This window comes from Sciurus carolinensis, chromosome 3 (assembly GCF_902686445.1).
Source record: "Sciurus carolinensis chromosome 3, mSciCar1.2, whole genome shotgun sequence".
Lineage (NCBI taxonomy): Eukaryota > Metazoa > Chordata > Mammalia > Rodentia > Sciuridae > Sciurus > Sciurus carolinensis.
In genome coordinates this window covers 152,416,793-152,429,185 of record NC_062215.1, presented here as the reverse complement: position 1 = coordinate 152,429,185, position 12,393 = coordinate 152,416,793, and the positions used below count along the sequence as shown (strand labels likewise).

The window sequence follows — 12,393 nt, the reverse complement described above, 5'->3', positions numbered from 1 at the left end:
AGGCATTCCTGTGAGAACCATATATGGGTAAATAGGGTATGTTACACAGAGGTACCAAAAAACGTAAAGCATGGGAGGCCATCATGAGAACCCTCCTTTTCCAGGTGAGGAGGGGCAGGAGGTGTGAACAGCCTGTGGAATCCCAGGGTTACTCTCATGCTAACACCTTGAGGGAGCCACCCCAGCCCCACCCTGCCTCTCTTGGGATGAGTGTAAGCCCCTCACCAAGAGCTGGCCAGGGTCTGCCTGCCTTGGGTTCAACTCTGCAACCCTCCCATCTTCTCTCTTTCCATCTGCCCCTCTCACCCAGGTTTCTGTATTATTGAGCTTTTATGAATGACTCTAACACACCATATATAGCAGACATTCACAAGTATTTGTTATTTTCACAAGGATGAGATCTGACATCTTGGAAAAGTTATTTTATTGAAAGTCAGGCATCGTTATCTGGAAGAGGACTGGGCCTACATCAGCCTCATTTCAAAAGCCGTGGTTTAACCTGCCATTTATATATTGGGAACCCAAATGGATGCCACTCTACCTTTCTGGGCACTGAGCCAGTTTCTTTAAGTAGGAAATGAGAGCATGGGTTTATATGGCAGTGTAGGGTAGGGAGAGGACAACTGTTCAATATAGAGAAAGTTAGAATGGAGTCCTGACTCCATGCTGTTTGAATAGGTCACTCAGCTTCTCTGGGCCTCAGATTCTGTGATGATAACATGAGAAGTTCATTCTTGAGGGTCTCTGAATTCTCAATATGAACTCTGAGTGACTGTCACAGGAGGGATTTCAAAGGCGCCCTCTTATTCATCCCACAACAACTCTGCTCTCTTTACTACAAACTCACCAAGTTCTCATCTTCTAGCCAATTCTCTTCTCATTACAATTCTTTCTCTGCTCCTCCTTAGCTACTGGAATTGTTCCAAGTTAACCGATGACTTAGAGGCCAAACACAAAATTTCTCTTTTAGTTCTCATTTTGTTGACCCTCCGGAGCATTTGAAAGCCTTGCTTGGGCGCTACCTGCTAAGCATTGTTCTCTCAGTTTTACGCTAAGATTTTTGGCTGCTTTTATTTCCCCCATCTCTGGTGCTACTCTATTACTCCAGGTCCTTGTCATCTTTTAATTTTATAATCATTTCCCAATTTGTTTCACAGTCTGACCATCTTCTCTTAGATAGCCATCAGGCTAAAAGAGCCATTTTCCCTAAATACAAATTGAACTGCTCATTCCCCAATTATGATACTTTCATAGTTCTTACTGTCCACTGGATTGGAAAATATAATATTCACAGCACGCATGCACACCACTTGCTTTTCTGAAGCTCAGGACAGGCGCCACTATTCTGGCATAACCTCAGGACCCTTCCCAACACCTGCTACCAGTCAATAAGTATCAGCAGAAGATGCAACCATTCTTTCACACACTGGTTCCAACCTGCTGTCCATCCCATTTCCCACCACTTTCTTTCCTGCACACAGTTATTTTGAAAGGAGAACAATTTTTCTCCTGCATCAGGTCAATACTTACAAATCCTTCCAGAGCCAGTTCAAATATCACCTCCTTATGGAGGCCTTTCCTGACTAGCCCAAGTTGAGTTAGGACAAAAATATTTCCTTTGCTATCGATATTGCAATTATCCATTTACACATGTACTGGTCCCCAACTGACTAGAACATGACTTCTGGGTTGAGACCATGTCCTGACCGTCCTTGCATCTTCCCTAGAGCTTTCTGCAGCACCTAGAACACAGTAGGTGACAAAGAAATACTTACTGAATGGGTGAAAGATGGAACAAATGGATGGGTAAATGATGGTTCCCTTTAAATTGCAAATGAGGCTTAGAACTCCAGTGTCTATCTCTGGATACCACTGGGGACACTGTCAAATGAACTCTTCTTATTCTCACCTGGGCCAGAATTTCACTGATAAAGGACAGTAATGATAGTAATCAGGGTAACCATTATCACAGCTACCATCATGGAAAGCTTACTATGCACCAAGACAAAAATTGCTTGCTTTAAGACTTTAAGAACAAGAAGCAGAATAGCCTTTAAATATAATTAAAGATAAGAGCAGAATAAAGCTAATTCTGAGTAAAAAGAGCCACCCTTTGATCTGCTTTGCAAAAGTATGACAACATTCTAAAACTCTACTGAAAGCAGTTTCAGATCATTTATTAATACAAAGGGGTCAGAGCCAAATGTAAGACCCTATTAGTCATGTAGATGTCTGGGCTGGGTAGTAAATAACTTACTTTTTCTTGATGCTATTCTTTAGTGGCTGCAACTGAGATTATCCTAGGAAATTTCTTTCCTGGTCAAATCTACAGGGGTGAAATTTAGCTTAGGGCAGTGTGTTCCACAGTGCCAGATCTAGGAGGGAAAATTAAGTATAGGTGACAAAAATCTAGGGTGTGATGAGTGCTGGTTTTTCTTGGTCTGCTTAGTCTCAGAATGCACATTAGCATATCAAGCCTAAGAAGACCACAGGAGGAAACCTGTTCCTGTGACTTAACCAGAAAGCCTCCTGTGTATTTGACTCCAGAACTTCTTCTTACGTAAAGCCCCATATTTATTTCTATGGAATTAGTGTTGGGAAAACTAGCTTGAGAAGGTCCAAGGAACAGTCCCTTCATGGGAATTCTAGCAGGGGACATATGCAAAGAGGATTGCTATGACGACTTATCTGATTTAGGGAGAGGAAGATTGACTATGCTTTAGGCCAGAATAGACTCAAACATGGTATTATTATTTACATGATAAAATTCAACCTTATTTGAAGGCTGGGGAGAAAAAAAAAGACCAACTCTTAATCAATCCTCTGAATTAGCAGTTTAGTTATTATGGCTATATTACACAGTCATAGGAATTTATATTTTCATTTTGTCCCAAAGAAAAACTTGACCATCTTTCTTTAATATTATCAACCTGGAAGCTTGACAGTAAGGATTAAAAATTACTCCTTCCTTCCCACTTGGTTATTGGAAAGGCTCTGAAAGGTAATCAGTCTTGTGAAGCTACACTTTACAGTCTGCATAAAAATGCCATGATTTCCCTTCCTCTCCCCAACCTAATTGAAAGTGCATAATATCGCCCAGCTGGGGAAATGTAAACGGTAAACCTACCCGATACATCATGCCATCACACAAAAGCTGGCTACTAATAGGGACTGGGTGGTTGTCAGGACTCAGAAATCTGGAAAACAAGTCTTTTTTCATCTAGACTGAGAACTCTCATGCCTGCCACACTTCTTATCACCTCCTGCCTCCAGATTGCAAGCTACAAACAGACTAGAGGAAGGTCACTGACCCATTCCTCGCACATGTGATCCCAAAGGTCAACTAATAAAGCACTGATTAAAAATTTCTTAGATCTGCCTTTCAGGAGACAAGGCGTCTTACTTTTGGCAGGATTTGTAGTTGGGATCCTCTTATTCCCTACCTACTTGGATTGTACTGACAGATGATCCTATGATCTCTTTCCTTAGCTGCTAACCCTAAATATCTTGCCTTGTCACCTTCTCTCTTTGTCTACTTCATCAGCTTCTACTGTTAAGGCTATCTCCTTGTCTACCTCTGATCATCCACGGATACCTATACAGAGTCACATCTTCCTTGACTGTGGAATCCCAATCTTACCTTTCAAAGTCTCCTGTCCCCTGCCTCCCATCTATCTGTATCTCCTCTTCAATTACGCCTACTTGGAAGTCATCGTTTTCTTCTCTGACTCCTCACCTCCAAGTGTCATGCCATCGTCTTGAGTAAGTCTTTTACAATAGGGTTCTTAGGAGAAAGGACAATATTCCTTCAAAGTTTTCATTATTAGTTCTCTGTCACAATAGTCCTGCCAAAATTACTCCCTGTTGCACCATGAACTTCTCTACCACCATTCATTCATACCACTTTATAACCGGTTCTTGTTTTATTTTTGATGGCTGATACCTTACCGGTAGGTCAAAGTGTAGCACTTGTCTGTGGCACCATGTCATTTCAGTTTTAATAGACTGAAGGATATATTTTTATCTGCTTCAGCAGTAGAGATGATTTGAAACTTACTGAATTAAAACTACATTCATCTTTCACTGAGTTACGTTACCTGTCAACTGGAGCTGGTGGATGATATGGCTTGTTGACCTTGGCATAGAGACTCTCTAAGTGGTCTCTCTCTGGAGACAATGGACGGCCGTCCCGAGGGTAACTGAGGGGTCCAGCCCGAGGGGGAGATGGAGACCTGAAGACATTTGCTGATGCACATGGTTCCCGAAAGTGGTTTACTCTGGCGTAATTAGGGTCCATTTCATCATCTTCCATATCATGTGCAGATCCAGCTGCACCAGTAGCATAATCAACAAGATCTCTGGCCTGCTTTTCCCTTAGCTCCTGATGTTTTGCTCCAATCCTGAAAAATGTAGAAGAGGTAGCAGAGACATATATGAGTTTCATATGCTAATACAGTGAAATACTCTCCTGACTCTATGTTAACTCTTGCTAGCTGCTCAGCTGTCATTTTCTCATTTGCTCAGGATCACACCTTGCAGGAATGCTGACAGCATAAGAAGATTAATTTTATATCTCTGACCTTTATTTGTTACAGGGTCTTTACTCAGATAGCAATGCTGTAGGTATTTTGACATCTTGTCCACTGATGACCAGGCCGATAGCATTCCTTCCTTGCACTTGGGAAGTGTTTGTGGAAATTCTGTATCTCTAGTAGATATTATGGCAGAGTTCACTGGGACAGGGATGCATGTTAAATAGCTTATCAGAATGTAACCCTTTTTCTATGACTTCACTCTTTAGTGCTTTAGAGTTCCAAAATGTATTCTAGGAAAAAGAGTTTGCAAAAATTGATTTAAACATGAAAAAGAAATACAGAGTCTGGTCACTAAAAGCAGTGGGATCAGGGTAATTTGTAAGAGACTCCAAGTTTTTTGGTTACACAAATGGGGATCATTGCGTCTCATTACATAGGGGCTATGGACAGAGTAAAATAATGAAGAAATTAATAGGCTCCTGACAGAGATGAATTGGCACATATAAGTGAATTAAACACCATTACTGGCAGAATTCCACAGCACCAAAGCCTTCACTGAAATTACAAAATGCTGCTGCTAGTCAGTGCCACTGTGTACTGCTGGGAATGGAGCAGAAAAATAGATGGAGGTGGATTTCAAATCCATCTGAATTTTGAAGATTTGACATTTAATCTGGAAAGTGTATGATCGGCTCTCCTAAATTCCCAGTTATGTGATAAAATGGAAAGGCATGGTGGCATCCTGATAGACAGAGATGATCTCAATGATGCTAGAGGAGCGTGGTACTAATTAGGAAAGAGTTAACCTTCTGTCACTGGGTAAACAAGGAGCAGTGTGTTCCGGAAGAGAGTGAGATGATGCTGGCTCAGGTGACTGAAGAAAGATGCTCACGAAAGGGTGGGGACAAACTTGAAGTCCTAGACGCAGAGAATGTGAGAAGGCTGTGGGCTAGATGTGAAAGATCCATATACCTCTGGGGACACACAGAGAAGGCCTGGATGAGTTACAGAATAAAACCAAAAACCCCTTAGAATTTTTCTCCCCTTCAAACAAAAACAGTTGTTTTTGTATGTGGCAGCTAGTTTTATTTGACAAAACATCAAACCTGCTGTCAAAATCTTTAGAAGTCATGGTCTTTCAAGGTATTTTTTTTTTTACAAGAAGCATTTTGTTTTTATTTTTAGTTTTATTTGAGTAGAAAGGAGAAGAAAAGAAATTGGGCAGGGGAGAGAAAAAGCAAGAAAACAAAAGAGGAGGCAAAAAAACAAAACAAAACAAAAAAAGCAGCATCTTTCCTCGAGTCAAAACAGATGAAAATAAATACCAGCATGCACGATTGTGCATCTCTTTCGACTAGGCCCAACTATGTATCCTACATACAAGTAATTAGAAGAATTTATATTTTTGCATAAGGCAACTTGAATTTCCAAGGGATTTTGAATTAAGATGAAAGGAAGATTACACAGTAGGGTACCCGTTAAGGGGCCTTGCCTGTCCCCTTTCCATGCATGTTAGTCCTAGATTCATGGATGTTTGTTTTGAATAATTTTTGATAAAGAAGATAACCTGCTCTATTCTGCAACAAAATAATCTTTCCAGGGACAGTGCAGACTCGATTATCAGAGAAAGCTTGCTGCACTATGATGATAGGGATGGATTTCCATTGCAAATAGAGCGAAGGACATCAATAAAGTTAGGGGGTGGGGTTCTGTGGGATGCCCTTATAAGTGGGATGCCTTCGAGAGAAATCTTTCAGCAGCAAGATGAATATCTCCTGGCTGCCACATGGGGCTACACTTGTGCATTAACAGAAGAGGAAAATACCGAGCTTGATTTTCTAAAATCACAGCAACAGAACACTAGAATCTGTGTTTCTTACTTCATCCCTTTCTTTCTTAAAGGTTTTCTCATTTAATTAAGCTTGATGAGTGCGCTGAGATTCTCGATGAAAAGTACTCTGTATATGTAAAGCAGTATTTTATCTTGCATTTTTCCTTTTTAAAACAAAACCAAATTTCTCCTGGATCCTCTCTGCACCACTGAGTGTTGCAGTAACTAATTTCATATTAATCACTCGGTAGGTGAAACAGTAATTTCTCTGAACCATCATTATTATGCCATAGATCAGGGTCTCTCCATGTGGGGAGGACAAGGCAATCTCTGAAAGGGGGTGTATGGAGGCAGAAGAGACTCTCTCAAGAGAGGAATGTCAAAGAAAAAGATTTCATGTTTGTTGCTCTGACTCCCCCACCCCATTCAATGCGAGAATTCTAATTGTTTTTAGTCATTTCCACTTGGAGGTCTCTTCACTACTGGGAACGCAACCTGTTAAAATATCTATTTTTCAAAACAGCCATGATAATATAACCTTTTTCATTTCATGGTACTACTAGTTTCCTCATTCTCCAGAGCATATCACCTTTGAATTATTTAAATCTCCTTTTTCTCTCCCCCCACCATGGAAACACTTGTTGTTTCTTTTTTCTGTAACACCTCTGAGTTTCCCTCTTCTATTTGCAATTCTTTATCCACAGTGTAGTGTTCAGTTTTTATATTGCCTATACCTGCAGCATCCAGTAAGGTGGCCATTATCAATGTGTATGAATTTCAATTTATAATTGAATTCATTAAGGTGAAATAAAAATTCATCTTTTCAGTTTCAAAAACTACATTTCAAGTACCAGATGGCTACGTGTAGTTAGTGACCACTGTATTGGACAGAGTAGACACAGATTAATTCCGTCACTGTAGAAAGTTCTAGTACACTGTGTAAGTCTAGTATATTCTAAGACTTTCTGGTATATCACCTTATTCCACTTTAATCTATGTCTTAAAATGTTGCCAGAATAATCTTCTTTAAAGAACATTTCTATTGTGTCTTGGTCACACCATGGCTCTCTAATCAGGAGATTGTAATAAATGATAGAGTAAAAGTATGGTTACTCTACCTCCCTACCTGAAGCTCTAAGTATACTGGGAAGGACATTCCACCTACAATGGAATTAGAAGAACGGGCAGAGTCTCATACCTTGCAATGAAATAGGAACCCAGTCCAAAAGGTGGAGTTTGCCTAGGGTTGATATATGTTCACTTTTATGGAAGGGCATACCTTTTACTGAAAGCCAGGGACAGAGTCTGGAAGAACACAGGCAGCAAACCCTCACTTAGAAAAGAAGGGTCTGAGGGCAGGGGTAGAATCCTGGAATTGTGGGAAAATTTTGGGAGCATCCAGCTTCAAAATGGAAAAGAGGCAGGGCTGGAGGAGATGGATACCTCTCAGCAGCCACTGGAGCTGAGCAAACTTTAAGGAGTTGAGATGGGGGAGAGAGAACAATCCACCTGCTTTGTCTCTGAAAGGCAGAAGAACAGGGATAACCCCAAACTCATAAAAATAAAACCAGAGGCTTCACTTAGAAGCAGACTGATCTTTTGTCAGGATTACCTCCTCCCCCAAATCAAAGACCATTAAAAAAACTCCCAGGGCAGTGCCTGCAGCCAATATGGGAAGAAGATTTCTGAGAGAAGATAAAGGACTGAGCTACCGGTGACCTTACATCATTTTACCCATGCCATCTCATACTACATTTGAGCAAGTTTTTTTCTTTTTCCTTTAAATTTCAAACATGGTAGAACATGAAATTAATTTAATTGGTCATACAGCTTTAAAATAAAATGAGAGAAAATATTAGAAATTATTGCATGTAGTAAGCATAAGTATTCTTTCAAGGAGAAAAATAAAATTCAGGCAAATTCATGTTGGCTTCCAACATGAACAAAAGACAAAAAAAAAAAAGTACTTTTGAACACTTAAAAACAGAGACTGGGTATTATTATACTTGTTGACCCATCTTGAAAAACTACTTGATAATGAAAAGTAGGCAACTAGGAAATGAGTCAAATGAATTCACATGAATTCCTCTGGTCTGAATATTCTTCAAAATTTAGGTGTTGAAGCCTAATTCCCATGGTGGTGGTTAAGAGGTGGGGGATGGGGGATGTATTTCAGTGCAGAGCACTTGCCCTGCAAGTGTGAGGCCCTGGGTTCTGTTCCCGGCTCTGAAAGAAAAAAAAAAAAAAAAAAAAAAAAAAAAGGTATGGGGGGTAATCTTTTGGAAAGTTGGACTTCTCAGTTTCCAGAACTGTAGGAAGGTAAATTTCTGTCCTTTGTAAATTAACCAGTTTCAAGGACAGCAAAACAGGCTAAGACACTGGTGAAGCAGCAGATTGACAGGTCTAGGGGTGAATAATACATTCATTTACAAATGCTAAGGCTAAACATCTGTGCAAACAATAATTATAAACAAACATTAAATATTATATACTCTGACAATGTAAAAGTAAAATCACCAACGAAAATCAGAAGCTGGTAAGGAGGTTGGTTAGGCTCTTTCCTTGCCTTGCAAAACAGGCATCAGTAGTTAGTGTTTAAATTGTTAAGTCAAGAAAGGAGATCTGAGCATAGCAAATATAATTACAAGGAAACCACTAAAGAACAAATTATCAGCAGGGGAGAAATAGACAAAACAAACCCTGACCACGCAGTAGAAAATAGAAAACAGAAAAATCAGTAAAAAAGACAGTAACAAAATAAGTTGACCAAATTTATGTTATAGCAATAAATGCAAATGGGATTTTTTTTATTATGACTAAAGAATTTCAGATATGATCAAAAACAAAAATGCACTGAGTACTATTATAATAGTGAAAAATTGTGTTGTAATAAGGGTCTATGAAAGAAATCTTTCTCAGGTGTTAAAAAATAGGGTCCTATTCTAAAAGGAAATATGATATACATCCAGTGTTATACGTATATGCATATGTAACATTTGATAATTATATATTGATATTGTTGCATATATACAGAAAATTCTTAACAGTGATTACCTCCAGGAAGTGGAACTGAAAGTAGCATTTCTACCTTACATGCTACTTTAATTTTTATATGATTTATTTTTAAGAAAACTTGTGAAACATAAAAGTTTCTCTAACAATTATGAGTCATGATGAATCAAAACTTAGATAATTAAATACACTGCACCAGTAGTCATCCTATCTTTCAATCTGATTTTTCAAGACTCTATTGTCAATTCAGTTTTGACAATTTTTTCAAATTACTGTTCACTGAACCTGTGTCTGGTCCCTTCAAGATCAGCTGCTTTTACCAAGAACACACATTGTCCCTTGGTCAAATAGTCAGAGCTAGTATTCTAGAGGACTAAACCTAGGGACTAAACTTGCAGACAACACCACATGACCTTAATAGTTTGTATTCTCTTCAACTCTTGTATCCAGTAAATTCTCTCTTATTCTTAAATATTATACAGTTATACAGTTCTTGAACCCTTGGGTTGATTTTGTCTGAATTTCTGTATCTTTGTTTCTCTTTATAACAAAAGGTACACTAACAAAGGAAGATATATTAGGATTTAAATCCCCTCCAATTTTAAATATTAGGCACACTTGTGCTATATTAACCTTATAGAAATTGGTCAATGACTTTTACTGAATGTGTTCCTTTTGTAGAGAAGCTGTAGGCAAATAACTCAAATTTGTCTGCTTCCATCATGTCACATTATACCCCAGCATTAAGAAACTCTGTATGTCCATGGCCGTTGGCTCATGTCCCTCCCTCTGACTGGAGAACCGCACACCATTTCCACATGCTGGAACAAGGTGGTGAAAACAAAACAAGGCAAGACCTTTTATTTATTCATTCTAGACCTTCTACTCCTATAACTAGACTACAAGCTCCTTGAGTATGTCACATGAATTTTCTTTTTACTAATTTTTGGTCAGCATTAATTCATTTGATATTTACTGATATATTGTATCCGTCTCTGAGTCCCTCAGTAGAGACATGAGGGAACAATGATTCAGTGGAGAATAATGTTTGCATGTACAGAGGGTAAGGGTCAACTTAGCTTGGGGACTTTGAGAAAGAATCTGAAAGTGGTGGCACATGAATGGGTTTTGAGGGGACTTGTCAGCATTCTTCCAACTTGTGGAAGGTGGAGGCTCTGTAGCCGGAGGGTAGGGCACAAGTAAATGGGCATAAAAATGCAATGTTCACTTAATGCTGGGGTATAAATGTGATGTGGGAGAAACAGACTGGTTTCAGTTATCCACCTATATCTTCTCTACACAAGGAACGCTTCAGTAAAAGTCAATAAGCTTTATGTAAAATAAACATACCTAGTATTCAGATTTTGTGATATGGTAAATAATGTTATACATTTTTGTTAGTTTAACTTTTATTATGAAATAATACAGCGATATATAATACAACGATATACAAAGTTTTGGCAAAACAAAGTCATGGACTAAGAACTGTTATAAAACAAAAACGCTGAGGTCAAAAAGTAGACCTTTTCACATATCCCAGGTCTCTGTATTAGTTCATTTTCTGTTACTACAACAAAATATGTGAGGTAAGTTAACTTTATAGAGAAAAGATGGTTATTTACCTCACATTTTTGGATGCTAAAAGAGAGATTCAAGATGGCAGTTAGAGGGAGGCAGCAATCCTTATTGCTCTGTGGCTTGGGATTCAAGCAGTGGGAATACTGTTCCTCAGTGAAGTGGGTGAAAGAGGGATTTCACTAAAATTCGGTATTGGACAGTGGGAATGTTTTATAGACTATTGGGGTATAATTAAACAAAGAAGAAAGAGCACACTGGAGCAGAGCCTGTTGGCAGTGCCAGCTGTGGCGGCATCGGTTCACCACAGAGGGAGGGAGAACACAGACAGAAACAAAGATTTGGTATTGAAAAACCTGAGACCAGAAAAGAGGCCAGAACTTAGCTGATCCAGAGGTGCACTGGTGTTCTGTTTCTCAACTGGCCTCAGAGACCTGAGGTGGAACCATCTTGAAGCAGCTGTGATTCAGCTGCTGCTGTATAGCTGGAAGATCACGTAAACACTGCCAGGCTGTGCCAGCAAGTGTCCGCCATGTGACCTAGGGCGTACCTAGCAGAATGGGAAAGAAATGGGCACAGAGGAGATTGTACCCAGGAGATTCAAGTTAGAAAAGCAAAGAGGAGCCCAACTCATTTTTCCTTTGAGTCTGGTGGCTCAAGAGACCAGCTGAACTGGGTGGGGGATCTGGACAGGTGAGTGTAAATATACTTGGGGACTAAGCCTGGGAAGGCAGAGTGTCTGGGCAGCAGAGTGTGTGGAGGATTGACTCTCCTATTCCACAGGTAGAATTCTTGGGGGCCTCTGAGATTCAGATACCTCACCCCCACCCCAACACTCACAGATCAGCAACTTCCAGGCACCAGGGGAGTGTTGATTTAATTCTTTCAGAGCAGACAGCACTCAATAAAGCCCCTAGGCCTGATTAGACCTAAGCCCCACCCACTGGAACTTCACTCATAGAACTCTGCAGCAGCCCCACCCTGGGAATGAACCAATCTGGTCTGTGCAGACAAAACTCCAACTGACAGTACTTCCCGTCCCATACCTATCTCATTCCGGGAGAAGAGAAACTGAGAACTATTTCAACCAGCTTCAGACTTAGGCCACTCCAACTGGTAGCTCAAAGAGCAACATAAAAAGAGAAAGGGGTTAACAACCCTCAGTCCTTGCTCTTGTTCTTAGTTCATGCTCAAGAAGAAATGGAAAGAAAGACAGTTAGGCATAGACAGTGACCATTCATTCTTGTTGAATATTTTGATCACCTCACTGGAGATGATTCTGTCAATTTTTATTTAAAATCTTTTTCTTTATTTTTCTGTGTGTGTGTGTGTGTGTGTGTGTGTGTGTGTGAGAGAGAGAGAGAGAGAGAGAGAGAGAGAGAGAGAGAGAGAGAGAGAGAGGGAGATGTGTGCCTGAGCACTTGATGTGCTGACTGGTTC

At 39.8% G+C, this 12,393-nt stretch overlaps 1 protein-coding gene across 1 annotated transcript in view; it reads right to left on the bottom strand.

Moving 5' to 3' along the window:
- Positions 1–12,393, bottom strand: part of Pard3b (par-3 family cell polarity regulator beta) — a 1,015,658-nt gene that overhangs the window by 157,426 nt on the left and 845,839 nt on the right. The window contains exon 20 of the mRNA XM_047544116.1: positions 4,098–4,400. Within this exon, the coding sequence (XP_047400072.1) occupies positions 4,098–4,400 (303 nt within the window). The remainder of the gene's footprint in view (positions 1–4,097; positions 4,401–12,393) is intronic.